Source organism: Cheilinus undulatus, linkage group 2, assembly GCF_018320785.1.
Source record: "Cheilinus undulatus linkage group 2, ASM1832078v1, whole genome shotgun sequence".
Lineage (NCBI taxonomy): Eukaryota > Metazoa > Chordata > Actinopteri > Labriformes > Labridae > Cheilinus > Cheilinus undulatus.
Window position 1 is genome coordinate 55,803,498 of NC_054866.1, and position 21,080 is coordinate 55,824,577.

Here is a 21,080-nt window from a genome sequence, read left to right on the forward strand (position 1 = left end):
GTGGTGATGGTGATGAGGAGGAGGATGGTGATGATGATGATGATGAGGAGGAGGATGATGGTGATGATGAGGAGGATGGTGATGATGATGAGGAGGAGGAGGAGGAGAATGGTAATGAGGAGGAAAAGGGTGGTGATGAGGAGGAGTGAGAGGATGGGCACGTATTTGGTCTGACAGGAAGGCTGGGCACATACCACAGGATTTTAAACCCGACTTGGGTCAAGATTTGCCTCCCCGACGATTGTGGGAGCGTATGCTGAGAGGAGCCTCGTTGCAAAAGACTGTTTGTCTGAGTAGTCTGCATGTGTGTGGTGTCAACACGATTGTTTTACTGCTCCATATCGCGTCGTAGCCTCCAAAATCCTGAAACATAGATATCACACATGTTTGATATTTATGATTCTAGGTCATAGTGCCGCTGACGGAGTACCCACAACAACCAATGAGAGCGAGCACACCAGGTAGAGTCACCAGACGAATCATACGTACTTTCACCACTCACAACCATAAACACAACAGTACCTTAATTCCAGCCAGGATTTCATCCTGAGTCTTTCCCTTGTTTTATGATTGTTGCTGCACCTGTAACACACGCCAGGACAGCCTGTTGTGGAGAGAAAGCAAGACGGTATCAACAGACATCCATGTCTTTTTTCTGAAGTCACATGATCACTTGAGGTCGTAGGCAGGTCGGCAGGTGTGTGGTCTCCGGTCATCTGACAGTCTGGCTAAGTCGTCTAGTGTGTGGTTCAGAGGATTAAAGATGAAAAATCTTTTTCCTGAAATCTGTGGTCTCCCACAGTTTAAATCATTTCACATTAAATGATACACAACTGTACTGAAAGATTAAGATTTCAGATCATACAGTTTTGCTGAAAAAATATAATAAAACACATTGTGTTAAGAAATAAATGTTTAGTTATACAATGTATATCCTGTGTGTGTATGTCACACATTAGATATCACAGATTTCCATAAACCTTGTATTTTACATTTTGTTGTGTGAACAAATAACTCAAAATTCTATGCAAAGCCTTTACAATATGCTTATAAAGACAAAAAAAAACATTCTCGGTATAAAAGTTATACACATACCCGTCAGAAAAAACACAAAACTCAGTGTTGGTGGTGGTGAATCTTACAGTACAGCTCCAGCCCCTACACATCAGAATAAAAATACAATTACACACTGAACAGATGCCATTTTTTTATCAACCATGCAGTTAGTCTGCAAACACGAGTGCATGAGGCTGAGTAGCTAGCGGCTACGAAGCTAATACACTTAACAGACAAACTTTACTCAGCAAAACAATAGAAACTTCAAATAACTGCTAGCAAAAATCACAAAATGCGATGTCACTATTAATGTTGCTTAATGTGCATTTTAATTTGAGTAAATTTCCTTTTGGACTATAATATTTGAAACAAACCACGGAGCTGTTTTCAGTTCGTATCGTTTATGAGATCGTTAGCAAGCAAAGGGGAGCTGAGGATCTCAGTCTGTACTGTTACCACCACCACCACACGAGGGCGCTGTTACCACATAAATTAAGGGAGCCTTGCATGGATGAGGATAGAAAATATCCCAGATCTGTTTATACGTATTTTCTTCAGATAACAGAATAAGGTAACATTTATCAGAAACATTAAAAGAACACTGAATGAACAAAAAAATGAATTTTTAAACAGTACCTAAACAGTATTTACTGTAATTCAAATAGAAAATGAACACATTATCTAAGGTTAAAAGAAACTAAATCACTAATAGGCTACAAGAAGCTTAAAACCTAAGACATGCAGGATCAAATTCTACCCAGCAGGATTATGGTTTCTTATGGATTATAAACTGGATTTTTGTTTAACTGTCTTGTTTTTGCTAAGAGCTGGGTTGAGGCTGGGAGCCTCCAGGAGCTGATTCTCCTGATCTCTCCTGAAGAGCCTGGCTCATTTCAACCTATTAGCACATTCTGCCATCTAGTGGTGATTCATAGGAAATGCAGATGTCGTGTGCCCTCATCATGGTGCTATGTGGATAATAATAAATGTAGTTGAAAATTATTTTAAAAGGATCTCTGAGAGTCTCTGTGACTACCAGGCACCCTTTCCCTAATTTTATAGTTTATGTTTCACACACACAACAATATTTGTTCTATTAATATTTGCCTAATTTTAATTCTATTGGATGCACTCTTAAATACATGTATAATTTTAACCCTTTTTGTCCCTCTTTTAAATACTAACAGATTAAACACACACTTTATTGGATGCTTTACACATGTAAATCTTAGGAACTGTAACCAGAACAGAGAGAACAAACAGCCCTAGACTACAGACCTGTGCCGTTTTAGTCACTCCTCATAGAGGATTGGTGAATTTCCCCTAACCTAACTTAGAAAGTCATTTTATCCTGACATTGTTTATAGGTCAGGCTCTGTTGTTGAGTCTGAGACTTCTTAAGTCAGAGTCTTTGGAGGAGATCTCAGCCCCAGGAGAAGACTTCAGAGACTCCAGAGAGAGACCTCTCCAGTGCTGGATGGTGAGCCATTGATCCAGTGACCTGCTGTAAGGAGACGGTTGGCTAAGGAAGACTCACATATTCCACTCCATCATGGCGCACGGTAGAACTGAACTGTACACACAAGTACAGCTCCAGAGACCTAGGATAACACTCCATTCATACCGGTCTGCTGCAGACTTGGAGCTAGAACTGTGGTGCTTAGAAAAACCTCACAAATACCTGATTGCTCTTTTATTTTAAAATGCTCACAGTTTATTATTTTGGCTTATTATTGCCAGTATGTTTTGATAAGTAGTGGGCATTTTAACTTGAATTTACCTTGGATCCCATAATCCTGTTCACCACAGTGTTCAACATTCCAGTAAGAGTCCTCTGCTCTGTTTCACTACTTCCTCTCTTGGCTCCGCTCATTTCTATGCTCTTCTGACTCTGGTCCAATCCTTAAATTTACTCTCTACAGTGTATTCCTCACCTTCTACTGAACAGTAGCCCAAAGTGGTTATAACAGGGTATGACCAGCTTCTGCTGGGTGAAAACTCTCATGAGAAAATGAACCACAAGTGTTACACTACATTTTTATTCTTTATTGAAGCCAAACTAAAAATGATCAACATCAGGACACACGTGATAAAACCCTGACCATTCTCTGCTCAGCCAAATCCTCTTTTTGCTGGTTTGGTTTACTTTGGTAAATGCTGCAACCCAGGTTTTCTCTAAATGACACATCACAGGTGTTTAAGCCAGCAGCTCATTTTTAGTGTCTAAGGCTCAGTCACCTTTCAACAAGATGAACTATGACCCCAGTCCCACCATGCACCAACAGACGTCAAGAAGTGTCAGTGGAGTTTTTCTAGTTGGTGTCCATGTCTGTTATCAGTTTGAAGCCCCAGGTCTATTTCCAAGTGTGACTTTACACATTCACTTTAAAACTCGTGTAAAGTCACAGATGAAGGTGCAGCAGAAGACGTAGCAGAGCAGAGGAGGCCTCACAATAAGCAAAATTTAACTGAATATACTGATGCATTGAAGAAACTTCCCTTTTAATCTACAAAAATATAGATATAAAAAATTAAGAGTAACTAAACCCCAGAGTTTCAGCTGAAATTCGTTAAACCCGAATTTTCAAAAATGCCTTTCAAACATCACGGACATTTGGAGGGAGGGGATAAGAAAGATAAGCCCGGCCAATCCTTTTTCACTGCTGAACTTTAAGAACATTTCCATCCATCAGTTTCTCTCTGGTGCCTAAAGAGGCTAAAACCAGAGAGATTTTTTAACCGATTTGTCCTCTAAATGTGGATTTTGACAAATCATGATGCAGTTGATGTTTCCATGTCTTAAGAACAATGAGATCATCCACAATGAGCTGACGTCACATTGGGTCTTTTTTAACCTCCCTCTTTGATTTGTCATGTTTTAGACTCTATGAGGTCCAATCTATTAGAGCTCCTGTTAGATAAATCTGATTAGTTGCAAAATATCAGAAGTTTCTAGAGGAGTTGATGGTGGGTCCTGAGGCTTGACCAGTTGAGAAGCACACAGTTTTGTATGTTATCCACTAGGGGTGTGACGAGATCTCGTGCCACAAGATCTTGCGAGATCAAAACGCCACGAGATTTCTCGTCGTAGAAAAATCAATCTTGCGAGATCAATATTGTGCGGACAGAAGGAGCAGCAGCTCTCCTTACAGAAAAAAATACCAAACTGGAAATTATAAAAGATCACAAAGATGCCATGGAGACTTTAAAACTGTTCATGAGTGAGCTAATGGAACGGAGCTGATCTGTGACCCATTAAGATCACCGCTCCAACCCCCACTCCCTCTGCGTGCCCAACATGGAGCCGCACATGATCATAACGGTCCGAGTTGATGAGATTCTGCTGCTGGTAACCTGTGCAGTCTCCATGAGGAGAATACAGCGTTTATTTGGCTCGTGTATGCGCGCAGACTCACTTTTAGTGCCGCTATCTGTGACTTTGTAACTTTGAAACAGTCGCTGCTTCCTCATGTCTCCTTCTGTCGTCTGTCAGTCACATCCATCACCTGTTGGCTGTGCATATCATCAATCAGAAGCTTATGGCATGTCTGCAGCGGTAAACTGAGCAAAACAAACTCTGTTTGAGCACCATAGAGTCCACTGTTAGCTCCAAAAAACGAAGTTTTAGCCCCAGTTAAACACGTCATGCTTGCTGTCGGATAGCAGACAGAGCAGAGACACACACACACTTACTCACCAACGCACACACATTAACACACACGCTCATCTGTGCGTGGTGTCCAACACTGTTAAAGCTCATATGAGAAAAAAGACCACAAAACTATAAAATAATCTATTTCTCTTAATAACAGCAAACGTGTTATTGACAGAAATATTTCTTTTGATTGTTTTAAATATGAAAGTCCTTAAAGAGGATGAGAAATAGTTTGATTTTACTGATGCAGCTCTTCAGATTTAGGCCTGTTGAAAATAGTGCTTAAAATACTTTAAAAATAATCTAAAAGCTTTTCTTATATATAATTAAATATTATATTAAAAAGTTATTGTAATTGTAGTGACGAGAGCGTAGTGTAGTAAATTAACGATTTTGTTGGCTGTTAAAATGAAAGGTTTGATTTGAAGGGCATGAAAATGTACAGTTTGAGTCAGAGTTAGACAAGACATACTGTTTGGAGGCATTGATAGCCTACTCAGTGCTTACTTCAAACTTTTTTGTATAGACCTGAATGCGTTGCAGTTATGGCTTTCAGTTGTTTAAAGGACATATTTTCCATCCTTGTATTTTTTTTTCCAAATTCAAAAAAGTGTAAAATCTCATCTTGTCTTGTGTCTCGTGAGGTAAGTGTCTCGTCACACCCCTATTATCCACCCTGTTTTAGGAAAAACGTGTTTTTAGATCATTTCAGTCAACAGCACTACATTTCCCCCGGCCTCTACTAATGAATTTAATGGTTGTTTTTCAACAAAAGATGCTTTCAATGAGGAAATAAAGATATAAGGTTATCTGGAAGACAAAAGAAGGGAAATTATTCACCTAGTTTTGTGGCTACAGCACTAAATTACCCACAATCCTACAGTGCTACAGTAACATCTCTGATTGGTGCAGCTTCACATTTTGGCTTTGGCTTCTACCGGTGAAGTGGGTGGTTGGGGGAAAAGTGGGCGGTTACTGTTGATCTCTGTGGTGTTGACAGACAGCACTAGATCAGCCAGTAGTAATGTGTCAAAATATTCAGTCACAGTGGACAGTTTCAGCCTGTAGAGGGCAGTCACTTTATTCATTTTTAACACAAAAGTAGAATTTAAACTTTGTGCTAAAAAGTCAACATGTGGACTCTTACTGATCAACAGCACTACTACCCATATACATGTTTATATCTGACTACAGTGGTCTGAGGGTTTAGTTACTCTTTAAATGAACAGAACAGTAAATGAGTAAATGAGTAGTAATAATGATTAAATGAATGATACATATCTCATATCAAAGAGGCAGAAGATTACACAAGACAGAGGAAAACACCAAACAAATACAGCAGCTGCACATATCTTACAGATCCTTCAAATCTAAAAGACAACTGCAGATGATCATTGTTTACATCACCAGGTAATAATTAACCCTCTGAACCCTGAAGTGTTTGGTCTCTCCTGGCCTTTGTTGGTATAAAAAGCTTCATCGACCCTGTGGTGCACAGTCAAGCTCTGAACATCCTTTCTTCAGGACAACCTGGGCTTTAAGAATATGTGTGCTGCAGTAATGTCATATGAATGTTAAACTTCTGAGACTATAGAGACAAAAGAGAACTAAACGGAATTTAAAACTCAAAGATTTTTAAGTGATTCATATGGGACGTGCTGATCAGGACCTCAGTATCAGATCAGAGCTGATTTTGGCATTTTAACTGATCCAGGATCAGCAACCTGAGCTGATTTCTCCACCCTGATCATTTACATCTGTCACATCTGGAGCAGAGCGTCAACACACCAGTAACATGGCAGCGTTAGCAACCCCATAGCTAACATGTCAGCAGTGTGGAGGAAGTTTTAATGTGACTAAAATAATAATGAACTTTTCCTTTCCAAGGTGATGATTAAACATTTAGTAATGTGTAAGCAGAAATTAGTGAACACCTTACTCAAAATAAGTGTGTCTTAGAGGAGAGAATGTGAATATATTGGTGGAAAATGACAGTCAAGTGTCAGATGTTCACTGTTTGAGCCAGATAATCAGAGAAGTTACCTCCGACAGTGAGAGAGAGAGTCTGACTCTCTGAGGAGAAGTTCTGGGAGAGAACATGGAGGTGATAAACACAGCCGTACTGCCCTCTGTGGCTCTGCCTTGCAGGAGGAAACAGGAAATGGGCAGAATGGTTGACAGCTGTCAGGGTGTAGCTCTGTGTTGTGATGGAGTCAGAGAAGATGAGCTGGAAATCTCCTCCTTCATACTGAGGTTTGATGAATGGTGATGTTTGGCTTTTCGAGCAAATCTGGAGAAACAAACAGACATAATGGAGGACATGTTACTTTATTACAGCTCCAACACTCATACAGGTGCCCAAAATCCTCATGCATTCAGGGTTTTTCTCCTTGTTATTCTGCTTTGATTGTGTTTGTTACTGCATGTCTGCTCCTTATCATTACATCTACATGATTATGTGTTCAGAGTTTTTCTGTGTTTTGTTGGTTCAGTAATATTTTAACATTATTTATTAAGCTCTTCCTGCCCATCATATTTATCTATGCCAGGGGTCTCAACCTCATTTAGGGTAGGGGCTGGATTTGCTCCAACGAGATGTCCTGCGGGCCGGTCATTTTGTTTGCAATATCAATACAACCAACAACTGATATACAGGCTGCTGTAACAAATAAAGAGAGATGATCCAATATTAAATGCGAGTACCATTTAATGAGTGCTGCATGTTTGCACACTAAAGGGTTAATTAACTAGAATTTATTTGCAAGTAATCTAAATAGGTGAGGCAAAAATATGCTGACCTTGTAACATATGACAATTTTTACAGTGAAAACTTGACTTAAGCACATGTATGAGCCCTACAGTCGTTCTTCTGCATGTCCACTCTATCTGAATCCCCCCGACATCCCTGCATGCGTCATGAACTAGGGCATCTCTGTGCGTATTTTAGCACTGCATCAAGACTAAACATGCCAACCTCTCATGTCATATGACAGCCTGTGTCCAGATTAGGATTGAATGTTCAGTTATAAAGTATTGTTTTTATCCTTATGAGAGGAATTTTTACCATTTGACAAAACCTGGAGTTAACTATGGCAGGATTTATAAGCGATGTCCTGTTTAAATGTAAGTGATCAAGACCACGATTTCACTTCTTGTTAACGTAAAATTGAATTGTATGTAAATAAATGAGTTGATATTAGTTTGGCGTTACAGATTGTAAAAATGGGAGATTAAATCAGTCAGGAGATTGAACTGAGTTGCTCACCAAAGCGAGATACGATGTCTGTGTTTGTGGCTGACGGGCCGATTACGCAGAGAAAATATTTGTCATCCTGAGCGCAGCTGTTTAAATCTCACTCAGGAGAAGTTTTGTTTACAAGGCAAAACCCTCTGGATGCCTTTATAGACTTATTTAAACTCCTACCCATATCTCTGACCCTTCCTGTCACATCAGTGAGCTGTGATGTCTGCGTCTTTAAAGAATGAGTTGAGGAAGAGCAGCGGAGACTCTCAGACCAGCACCCTGGTACTGCTGGCAATAAACTCAGACCTGGACCTGGACCTCAACCATAACAACCAGAAGACTGTTTGATTATGATGACATCAAAAGTGTATTTTTGGTTGCAGTGTGTTCATTAAATGCATTTGGGGATTAAGGCGCCTATTTTGAACTCTTGTTCTTATCTTTAAATGCTTTTTCATTTTGTGGATATAATATGAATTGAGCCTTTTGTTGGCTTTCAAGCTGCAGTGTTGTTGACTGGTGTAGCAGATGATAGGGTTGCAGCCTGTGAATTTCACCAAAACACTCATTTCTGGTCCTATTTTATGTTCAGAGTCTTTTTCTCTCCTCTCCTGCCGGTGTTTTTGGAACCTCAGTGTGCGTGTGAATGCGTAGCGACGTCGGTACATGCGCGCGCAGCACCCGCTCTGACCAAAGCTTTTACCAGCATGATCAGAGGTAGGTAGATTCTCAGCAAAACTCCAGCGATAAACTGTTTTAAAAGTTGTTTTTCATCATTTATTTACCTTAAAACTGCTGCGTTGAGTTTCATATGAACTCCGGTTTGTTCTGTGTCCGCTTTGTTGTTTTTGTGAGGTTGCTAACTTGAATTAAATCGAGTTTTGTTGTGAGGGTGGGAGCCGAAGCTGTTGGGATGCAGCATTCATGCTAGGTGGGGAAATCCCCCCCCCCCCGTTTTGACGTGTGTGTTTTTTTATCAGCCAGAATCACGCTGAGGATTTCTGTATTTTTCTCCTATGAACACAGAGAGCTTCCAAAAGTAAAGATCCAGAAAACACGCTTCAGTTCCCGTGTGGTTACTAAACAAGTGCAGAACACAACGCAGAGGACGGGCACTCACGCATGGGTTACACTGGCAGCAGAAACTGGTGGATTATTGTAATTGAGGCTGGAGTGTGCGTGCGTAATAAGCAACTAACACTACAATAATAACACTACACTTTGATGACCAGTAGGGCCACAAAATATCTTCCGCCCGTGGGCCAGTTGATTTCTTACATGCAGTTGTAGAAACTGAAATCATACATTCATAGTAGGACTCAGGATACCAAAATCAGATGTGATCTTTAGTATTACCTGAGCAGATCACCTCAAGGACCTCGTGGCTGGAAAAAAATCGATAATCTAAACACTCCAACAGAGAAGATGCTGTCTGGACACAGGAACCTCTGATCCCCCACACCGGTCTTATATCCTCATGTCTCACTGCTCTTGTTGAAACAGCAGAACCACATTTCAGAATTGTACACACTGCAGCTGCAGACCTCTGGTCCCAGTTAGAATCCCACTCTGCCAAAGGTCTCCACTCCTCCATGTATTTCACCTCCAGTGTTCCTGCACACCGGCTGGGCTCTCCCACCAACCTGATGTGATCTGGATCTAATCAGACAAGAACAGAATCATTAAAGGAAGTGAACTAGTGAGTCAAATCAAAGCTACGTCTGCTCTCTTACTTTCACAGGAGAGTCCGATAGCTTTACCAGGTGAGCAGGTGTTTCTACCTGAGCCAGATCCTCCACAATCCAGGAGAGCAGACTCGTTACCTTTACACTGGAACCTCTTAGTCCAGAACGGCGCCTCCACTCCTCCAAACATTCCCCCCTTGAAGACTGAAGGAGCCCCACAGCCCAGCTCCCTGCAGACCACCTGAGCACCCTGCAGGTCCAAGTCCTCCTCACACACTGGGGACCAGCGCTGGTCAGACTTCACCTCCAGTCTGCCTGAACACAGACCAGTCCCGTTCACCAGTCTGACAGAGTCTGTGGAGATTTAGGAGAGAGAGAGAGAGAGAGAACTTGATCACAATCTAAAAGCAGTCCTTTCTCTTCACTGGTTCCTGTCCAAGCTCAGCTGTAGGAGGATGGTAACAGGATGAGAAAAGCATCCTGTTCTTCACTGAACAAGATTCACAACAGAGCAGATGGTAGGAGGAAGTTATCCTAATGTACTAGTGAGTAAAACTGCCTACATTTATATCTTTATTTAAAATCCATTTAAAATAATTTTCTTTGAATTTGTTTCGTTACCTAAAAAAAGCAGTTTGAGCTCCACAATGATGGACTCCAGACCACCTGTTTGGTAATAAAATGTCTTTTTCTGAACAAGTGTTTCTGAATGAGCACAGCTCTTTGAATGTTTCTCTGTTTGAACTCTAACTCACAGTTTACCATTACAGAGGTAGAAACAAGGTCTGAAGGCAACAATAGTTAGCACTCATTCAAATGTCAATCTCTGGACAAGAGAACATAGAAGAGAAAATAAGCAGGACATGTTCAGATGAGACTCTGTTAACATAGTGATGTGAAGGAAAAACATCCAGAAAGATCTGGACACTAATGTGTTAATACTGATACCTGAGCAGGTGATTTCCAGATTATCAGAGCTGGACCGATCCACTGTTGTCACACATTCCTTTAATGTAGATTTAGACTCTACACAATCAGGGCTGATCCACCACACAGGTCTGTCAGAGGATTCCTCTATCAGTCTAGATGAAACAGCAGAGCCACAGTCGAGTCTTCTACAAATCACAGCTGCATCCTTTAGAGTCCAGGAGGAGTGTGAAGGATCCGCTGGTCTCCACTCTCCATGGTGTTTGATCTCTAGTTTACCAGAGCAGGTGCTGGATCCTCCCACCAACCGGACTTCATCAGGGTCTGACCAAAGACAAGGAAATAGTTGAGAACAGACAAAGGGGGTCTACTTCAGCTCTTCTCCAGCAGATCTACAGTAAGTTGTGGAGTCCCTCAGAAGTCAAAGCTCAGCCCCGTTCTCTTCTCAGCTTTACATTTTCACATCAAGTTCAATAATCCACACACACAATATCTTTACCACTGTAATGCTGAGGACTTCTAGCTACAACTACACACAAAAACTAAATCTGACTCGAGAGCAGGGTTGGACAACTGGCGGCCGGGGGGGCAAGGGTGGCCCGCCACCTCATTCAATGCAGCCCTGAAATCAATATCAATAACCAATAAATTATTAACCTTAGAAAACAATTCATTCAATTTCTATTCATTTAATTTTTTATTTGATTGATTTTTAGTTATTTCATTAAATATTTGAAATATTTGAAATTCCTCACATTTTTATATGTGTTATTGTAATACTGCTTTTAATTTATAATTTTATTTTATCTTAATTATTTATTTTTCTTCTTATTTTTTCATTTATTTTATTGATGTCAATATTTCTTCTTTTTGCTTTTTCGTAGATTCCATTGGCTGCCGTTGTTGCTGTAAAAGCTTTTATATGCATCAGTAATGCACTTGTAGAAACTGTGTGAGTTAAATACTAAAGCTGGATCCCAAGTCTCTTATGATTGGTCCTCGGTCCTAGGGATTCGCTCGAACTGGAAGTAGTTTCTGATCCACCGTCTTAAAGACCGTCCCAAAGACCCTTACGTGGTTTTAAGACCCAAGCCATAAGACCAAGGACTGCGATTTCAAGACAGATGAGCAAAGACACATGAGGTTCCTGGATCTCTTTTTACCCAAAGACACGCCCCCCTTATTGGATATCACTCTGATTGGACGCTGCTAAATGGTGGATGTCAGTGAAACTTCACAGCACCAGCAGAGATAAATAATGGAAGAGAAACAGAGTTTATAACAGACGATAAACGGACTCAACAGACTCTCAAGAGAATATAAACACCAGAAGTTTTAAAAGGCTCAATAACTGATGGGCTGGAATTTAAGAGAAGTGTTTGAATAAGCATTTACAGTGAAATATTGAGAATTAATTTAATGAAATCAATATTAAAGAGTGAATCAGTTTGGAGTTTAATCTTTGATTGGTTTTCTGATTCACCTTCAAACAAAAAACATGTTAAAATCTCATAAAATCAAAAGAATCAGATATAAATCTTCCCTTTCCCACCAAACACTCGACATCATTTAGAGGTTTTTTTCTACATTTGGTCCATCATAGCCTTAATTTAGACAGAAGATAGTCGTAGGAAATTGAGCCATGTTTTGACCGTCTGATTTAGTCTATATTTAGCCCAATAATAGTTGTTTAAAATATGACCATATTACAGTGAAGTCTTTACAGAGACGTCTTTTCAATGACATTAAAATTACATCTTTTAATCTTTCACTCTTCTATTAAATCTAGACGTTGTTTAGACAGAGTGGAGATAATTTTTAACGTCTTTTCAACTATACTTGTTGCTGGGTGATATAGTGGTCTATTTAGTAGTTATTTCTGTTTATTAAATTATGAAGAGAATTAAAGTCAGACAGCAGCAGTCTGTCTGTCTGTCTGTCAGAAGAAACCAGTTTTAAATCACAGCATGGTCAATAAAGTTTCTATCAGTCTGATCATTAGTGAGTGTCAGGTTTGATCATTAGCCTTCACACTGAATAATAAGGATAATAAATAATTTTGTAATATAGCATTAGCTGGTAAAAAGAGTCTGCATGTTTTTTTTTATATTCTGCAGGTTTCTCTTCATGCAGCTGTTTTCTGATCCCACACTGAGACCAAACACTGGAAATGTGGATATCTTATTAGAATAAATGAGAACAAATTTATAGTGACATAATCAGCTGTTTATGCCTCCTGACAGCTAGTTGATGATCAGCTGATTGATGATCAGCCGGCACTGTCGTCAAAAACTGACGTCGCCTCATGTGATGCTGCAGAGGGAAGGACGTCTCATGGACCGTTAAACATCAGTCGTCTGGCTTCAGACCTCCCGTCAATTCCTTAGTCTCTCTATGAGTCTCTGGTGGGCGGGACTAAGACTCAAGGAAAAGACTCACGCCAAAGACCCAAGCCCTACATTAGTGAAAGTGGGACGCAGCCCAAGTAAGGATCATGTTCACTGAAAAAGCAGCTGGAAATTGATTTAGTTCTGTGTATATCTCATAGAAAAACTATTTCTCTTTGCACTTGAGTTTAAAAACATGAACATTGGTATAATAAATCATCAGAAAAGCTACATCTTCTTCCTTTTGTTGAATGTTTAGGAATCACAGGGCTTAGATTGATGATAAATCCAACAGTCTGGAACAATCTGGCTCTTTGTCATTGACTTTAAAATGAATGCGGCCCTCCTGGTGACCAAAGTTGTCCATCCCTGCTCGTAAAAATCTCAAGCAGGACGCCATTAAACTTCCTCTAATTCAATCCAAGCAACACTGAAGCTGTTTGTAGCTTGATGACACCAAACAGAGCCCTAATAAATGGAACCATCAGTCCACGTTCTCACAATGATGAAGATATTTTTACACATCCTTCCTGATGTAAACCCTGGTCTAGGTTTCAGAAGCTCTAAAGTGGATACGACTGATCCAGATTTGGAAAGTTCGTTCAACTTCACCCAACAACTGGTCTGGTCTTCCTGGTCTTCCTGGTTTGGTCTCAGAATAAATGGTCCGTCTATATCAGAGTCTCCCTGTGCTCCTCCTCTCTCTTCCTGTTTCTTTCATATTCCTGTTCAGTCATGTTTTCATCTGTGTGTGTCTCAGCCAGCTGCTACACTTCCAAATGTGCTTTCAATCATTCATTCATTTCACTCATTCATACTTTCATTGGGACGACAAAGGAAAGTCAATCAAAGCTCCAGCTCTACCTGAGCAGGTGAGGCCAACAGCTGTAGCAGCTGGACAGGTGTTTCCAGTCAACCCTGAGTCTGGACAGTCCAGGAGAGCAGACTCGTGGCCTTCACACTGGAACCTCTTAGTCCAGAACGGAGCCTCCGATCCTCCAAACATTCCCCCCTTGAAGACTGAAGGAGCCCCACAGTCCAGCTCCCTGCAGACCACCTGAGCACCCTGCAGGTCCAAGTCCTCCTCACACACTGGGGACCAGCGCTGGTCAAACTTCACCTCCAGTCTGCCTGAACACAGACCAGTCCTGTTCACCAGTCTGACAGAGTCTGTGGAGATTTAGGAGAGAGAGAGAGAGAGAGCAAGAGAGAGAGATGGAGAGAGACAGAGAGAGAAAACTTAAACACAATCTAAAAGCAGTCCTTTCTCTTCACTGGTTCCTGTCCAAGCTCAGCTGTAGGAGGATGGTAAAAGGACGAGAAAAGCAGCACATTTACAAAGTCTCATGGTAGACAGTTGGAAAGAAAGGACACAGACATTGGAGCGCTGTGTTGCTGTGTTGATGTAGAAGAAACCAAAAACAAGGTCAAATGAGCAAAAATGCAGGGAATGACTGAAATGGTGACAAAGATCTCCATAGATTCACATAGAATCAGACAAGAGCTACAGAACTGACTGAAACAAAGTCACACTGGGCCTCATTCACCCACATCAACCTGACACTTTGTTCGATTTTTGTTCTTAGAGTTTTTCAGAGAAACTTTGGTGGGATTGATGTCACATTCCTAAGATGATGGATTGTTCTCACAGGTGTTCATAGACTGATGAATGCCAGGTGCTCATCAACTAGAAGAACCTGCATCTTTCTCCTAATGAGCATGGAGACACACCCCTTTTTGCCCATATAAGGCCATGAGACTGCAGAGCTGTGTGCAAACACAGATGGTAAGCAGGAGTGAGTGGAGAAGGGGTCAAATGTCACTGATTTCCACATGAAAATAAAGCGTGAAGGTAACTGCCCTCTGGACTGCAAATATCAGAAATACTTTGAGAGTTCTAAAGAGAAAGTAATGCTGCTCAAAATGTATGGAAGGCCAAACTATCCAAAATTAAAAATAAATAAAGAAATAAGTAAGAGTAAATATAAATATAAAAAAATAAAAAATAAAATTGAAAAAATTTAATACAAAAAATAAAAATAAATAGAAATAAATACAAAAAAAATACATAAATAAAAGTAAAAATAAATACAACAATAAAAAATACGATTCAAAAGTTAAATACAAATAAATAAATAAAGGTGGAAATAAGTACAAAAATGAATATATTAATAGAATGAAATATCAATAAATAAATAAAAGTGCTCTGCTCTCACATTTATTTTTCTATTTCATGCTGCAGACACTGTCAGCATGAAATGCAGCAAGAAATGAAATGCACATGAGGGGGTGGTCCTAAGTGTGTCTTGGGATGAACTGTTTGCCAATTGGTTAATCGACATGTGAGTGCAGGGATCGACTAGGCACGTCTGCCACTGCCACAGCACAAAGTCACTAAAGCCATGTTTTCATCAGGGGGTCCAGTTTGATTCAGTACAGTTTGGTATGGTTTGGTATACTAAACCCCACAATAGTTTGCATTTCCACAGACACCCATGCCCTCACTTGGTGGTTGGGCATGCATGTGAAGTCACCGACAGCGTGAGGCTGCTGGTCCACCCGCAGAGTTACAGAGAGGATGAGTGACAGAAATCAGTAAGGAATAACCATTAAACAGCTCTGTTTAAGCTGAAAGTGCTTTTCTAAAAAATAACTACATCTTAATGATGTTAACCGCTGTCAGTACAGATCCTCAGCTGATGGAATACAGAGACGGTTTGAGTCGTAACTCTTAATGTGTGAATATATCTAGTCTATAACAGTTTATACGACAATATATAAAGTTTAGAGCTGAGCTGTGAGAATGAGAATTCGCCGCCTTAAAAATAAAGTAAAAGTTCAACTGGTGTTAAAATCAAACTTGATTAAGTCAAAAATCCTGGGTGCGCTAATCTTGTTTTAAGATAGTCTGCAGCCTGAAGTTTGAGCACGTTCAACAACCACGGAGCGATGTTTTCACAGGTTTCCTAAAGTGAGAAGTGGATTGATAACTAGTTACAGTACAGATAATGAACTGTTCTAAGGCTTCATATTCACAAAACTTCAGCATTAATTTAGTTTCAAATCCATTGCAGATAGCCCGGGCTAATGTGAGCCTTCAGGCTCTGTGTTTGTAAAATCAGGTCCAGATAAACGTCAGAAAACTTGATTTGTGGCCAGATATCAATATCCACAGACTAGGAAACAGTTTGGATTGTCCGTCGAGTCCAAATATATCCCATTTAGGCAGATATTAGTCCGTTTTCCTCCCGTATTTGCTGCTCCTCACAAAGCAGACTTCCGTGTTCAGTGCAAAGTCACTACACCCGTTATACTTCCTCTAATTGTGGCAGTGGGAGGTCATGCCTAGTCGATCTCTGCAGTCACAGGCTGATCAACCAACAGGCGAACAGTTCAACCCACTTTGGACCACCCCCTCATTTGAACAGACATTTCCCGCTGCATTTCATGCTGACAGTGTCTGCAGCATGAAATAGATAAATGTGAGAGCAGAGCACTTTCCTTTATTGATTGATGTTTAATTCTATATATATATATATATATTTATTTATTTATTTATTTCCACATTTATTTATTTGTATTTATTTTTTGAATATATTTTCTATTGTTGTATTTATTTTTACTTTTATTTATTTATTTATGTACATATTTATTTATTTATTTATTTATTTATTTTTTGTATTTAATTTTTGATTTTTTTCCCTATTTCTTTATTTTTGCTTTTAATTTTATCTTTATTTATTTATTTATTTATTTTTACTTTTGGCAGGTTTGGTCCTCCATAAAAATGACCCTAAAGCCGCAATTCAGTTATATTTTTAGCAGCAGTCATGGATATCAATATAAGCTCCAAACACATGAATTTGGATGATAACACTGGTTCAGACAGCGCTTTTCATCAGACATTTCATCAACATTCAGAACTAGATAAAAATGCAATTTCAGCTGAAATTCTGTGGTCATGCTGAGAGCTGGACTGTGGAAGAAATGCTGAAAATAGCTGAAAAAGCAAAAAAAAAAAAAGAAAAAGAAAAAAGCTGAAAATAGCATAAAATGCCACAAAAGTAGCAGAAAATGGCATTCAGTAGCCAAAAAATTATTTTTAAAAAAATAGCTGAAAGTAGCCTAAAATTAGCTGCAAATAGCTCATGAATAAATGAAAGTAGCCTTAAAATAGCTGGAAATAGCATAAAAATAGCTGAAATTGGTATTCAATGGCTGAAAAAGCATAGACATAGCTAAAAATAGCTTGAAAATAACTGAAAATAGCTGAAATAGCATAAAAGCTGAAGAGTGCAATACCTGATTTGTGAAGAATTTGAAATCATTGCTCAAAATATAAAATTTAGTTAACACAAAAATTAAACCCTGTCTTACTGACAGAGTAGCCTCTTGAGTCTAAAGGCTGAAGGTGTGTGAGGCTGTGCTAAAGATGGCGGAGATATTGTTGACATCAGTGTTACTCAACTCTGCTCAACCAAAGAGCCAAATTGTTGAAAAATACCTTTGCAAGAGCCACAATCTAAGCGGTGAGGCAAAAACAGCTTGAAGTAGCAATAAAAACTACACAATTTCTACCAGCGGAAATCGCGAGAGGGGCTCGGGGACATGACCTTATCATTACAAGGTCATGTCCAAGTCCAGGCTGAAGCAGCATGCAGCTGGACAATGACACGGTGAAATGGTTGAGAAACACTGTACATGACAGGAGACTTTATTCACGTGTTTTAGTCATGTGTGGACTGATTAGCTGATGTTGATCACCTGGCACCTGAGCTCCAGCTGTCTTCTTGATATACCTGGTGGTGTTGGCCCTCCCTATGAGCTGAGGTAACATTATGACTACAAATGGACGTGGCTGTGATTCAAAGAAACAATGAAATCAATCTAATGAAACAGTGTGTCTGTCTCTCTTACTCACGTGGCCTGGTGATAGTTTAATAGCAGTTACTGGAACATGAGGCTGAGAAGTTTGTGCAGATTCACATATGTATGTAAGTTTTGCTAATGGATGCTCAAATAGAGTCCTTTGATTGAATTTTATACAGACATGCAGTTCCTGTCAAGGTCTTGATGAGAGCAGGTGCAGAAGAGATGAATTTTATCATTTCCAGCTCCATTTGAACACATTAAAAACTTTTCTTGAGAAAGGATTGTGGGTTCTAATTTTGGTTGACATCGCCAAAGACACCACACTTACACACACATAAACACACATGCGTGCTTCCGCGCTAACACACAAACGCACAATTTCTCTCATTCTCTTCATATGGGATATATGTGTGGCTGTCTTTGGCGACGTCAGTTGCCATAGACTTTATGGGGGACTGTATGTGGATGAGAAGCCACCCACAGTGTACCACCATCCTGTTAAAGCATTGTTTAAATGGGCTGCTTTATTGGAACAGCTCCATGTGTGTGTGTGTGTGTGTGTGATCAGAGCTCACTGAGGGCTGTATGTGTGTTAATCAGCGATGACATCATTAAAGCACCAGAGCTGCTGTTGCCATGGTAATTAATGCCTGCATGGTCACGCATCACTGATCACAGAGAGCAGTTACAGCTGTGACAGCAGAGAGAAGTTTTGGGAGATTTTGCTTGTAAACACAGTCTCTTGCTCCTCCCCGTGTGCCAAAACCATATATGCTATCATTAAACGGATTTCAGTGTGAGCATCTGCAGACTTTGAAGTAACAGTGATCTTATTTTGGTGTTGATTGTGCCAGAAATGAAGCCAGGGGAACTGTCTAAAAACGGGGCTCTTTCTGAGTCTGAAGACCGAAATCTCAGTACCCATAACATTGCAGCAGATCAGAGAGGTGTCAGCGTACTTGGGACAGTTGGTCCTCTCACGCCAAAACTGCACATGATATGGCTTTGGTTCTTGGTTCCACAGTAGCGGGACAAGATTTCCTCTGTTTTGATATATTTTTTATGTGTGTGGTGTTAGATTTGTTGCCGTAAACGTGAGTTGTTTGCAAAATTGTCAGTTCATCTGTTGGCTATCCCACAGTCTGGGGTGATGACATCACCCACTCTAGCAGGGCGATTTTTAATGATTTTCACTCAACGCACAGGAGTTTTGAAGACTTGCCTATCAAAAACTGTAAACCCCATTGTCATACAAAAGACATTCCTGAAGACAGGACAAAAATACCTGCGTTTTAAAGTTTGAATGATCTGTGTAGGTGAAATTATTGCAAAGTAGTAGGGGTGGTAAAAAACCCTATTTTTGTTGTTTCTCCGTCCCTCTCTCCATTCATTTCTTATGGGATTTTTAATCACAGTTTTTTGCAAATAACTTTGCGAAAAATTGGCAAATCTCTCAGAAAAGTCATAGCACACCGATCGGGAACAAATCACGTTTTGATGTATAATTCACAGGGGTTTTCTCAAAGACCTAGGAGGAGTAGCGCGGCGAAATTTTGTCTGGAAGACAAAGGAAAAAAAAAGAAACACAAGGAAGAACAGTAGTGGCTCGTGTCGTTGCCCAAGCCCCTAATAAGTTAAAGATGGCAAAAATGGTCAAAAAGCAACAAAATGGGTGAAAAGGGGTGAGAATCAATGTTCCCTCTAATTTTCAAAACTCTTGAGTGCCTATTTCATCAGCTGTGGGTGATACCTGACGCATGCGCTACATCCACATGGCAGCACCATGGCAGCACCTCTCAACCCCAAGTATCATCACAAGTGTCTATAACTATAATGATTAATAATCACCGTTCAAGTCATGAATTTCCCCATTCATTCACAAGCCACTCTCAGTTTTAGCTTGCCGAAATTATGATGCCTTGAAATCCCGTTTAATATACCATATTTTCTGGACTTTAAGTCGCTCCAGAGTATAAGTCGCATCAGTCAAAAATGCGTCATGAAGAGGAAAAAAACATATATAAGTCGCACTGGACTATAAGTCGCGTTTATTTAGAAACTGACACACCGTTGTCCGTGCTCTGATAGAGAGGCGGTTGCGTTGTGTGAAGCGGTAACACCAAGAGGGCCCGCCTGTAAAGTCATTTATATTCTTCTCCTTGGCAACTACCAGTGCGTGGATACGAAACTGCACCGTTGACAAGCCTCTCCCGGCAGCACGTTGTTCAAGCACCCATCTGTGTATTCGTTCCTCCAGCTCTGGCCATCTTCCTTACAGCCCGCGATTAGCTTTCTTTGTTTTCTTCATTGCAATAAGAGTAACCTCTGCTTTTTGCCAGTCCCTCACAAGTTTCTCACTCACTCTAAACTTTCTTTCTGCTGCTCAATTACCGTTTTCGTTCATTTTTTCAGTGGTACAGGAGCATACAGCATATAGTTGTCACCATGGTTGTCACAAGCCGAGAGCGCCCTCTTGGCTTGTGACAGAGTGGGGTTATTCATAGACAGCATTGACACACGTATGCACCACGGTCAGAGGAGTTTTAAAGCAGGAGAAAAGTTCAGTTCTGCGTTGAATCATTTTCTCCTAAGCAGAAAGAAGCCTCAGGTCTACACCACCAACATGTTAGCTTGTGTTTGTCTGTCTGTGAATGGCTTTAGTGTTTGCATCATTGTGTCAACGACATGAAGCCAAACGTGTCTGCGCAAATACGCATGACAGACGCATCAATAGACTTGGCCACATGGCTGTTATTTTGGAAAAAAATATCCCTTTATGTGTAAATCAGTCAGTGACACAAGCATCCAATTCACACACACACACACTGGCAGTAGGAGCCAGCCACAGTTAGAGGGAGGTGGAGTTTGTGACGCTGGTAAATTAAACTCGACAGTGTCTCACTGAGGGACCTTCTGTGGCTGGAATCCATCTGCATTTGGCGGCTGTCAGTTCATGCCCTGCCATCAGTGTGTCAGCTGTTGCATTATGTGATGGACGCACTTTACATCTCTCACTTATGTGGCACGCATGGAGGTAGAAACCCTAGGCTACAGTACCAGCTAGCCTGCACATTAATGCACTTTGATCACAGTGCATATTGGAAAATAACAGTGAAAAGTCATCTGGGATATTTGAGTGCACCATTTTTTTTCTTCTGTGCACAGAGATGGAGAGCAGTGTGCAATTGTGCAGAAAACCCCTTAGAGTAAACAGTGCCCCAAGGGTTCCTGGGAGCTGCAGTTCTGAAAGGGAA

General features: G+C 40.4%; 1 protein-coding gene across 2 annotated transcripts in view; it reads right to left on the reverse strand.

Moving 5' to 3' along the window:
- Positions 1 to 4,839: 4,839 nt before the first annotated feature.
- Positions 4,840 to 21,080, reverse strand: part of LOC121521781 (scavenger receptor cysteine-rich type 1 protein M130-like) — a 40,912-nt gene continuing 24,671 nt past the window's right edge. For both annotated transcript variants that reach the window (XM_041805954.1, XM_041805947.1), the window contains 5 exons: positions 13,819 to 14,124; positions 10,589 to 10,891; positions 9,689 to 9,994; positions 9,312 to 9,614; positions 4,840 to 7,001 (listed from right to left, as the gene is read on the reverse strand). In XM_041805954.1, coding sequence (XP_041661888.1) covers positions 6,955 to 7,001; positions 9,312 to 9,614; positions 9,689 to 9,994; positions 10,589 to 10,891; positions 13,819 to 14,124 — 1,265 coding nt within the window. In that variant the 3' untranslated portion in view covers positions 4,840 to 6,954. The remainder of the gene's footprint in view (positions 7,002 to 9,311; positions 9,615 to 9,688; positions 9,995 to 10,588; positions 10,892 to 13,818; positions 14,125 to 21,080) is intronic.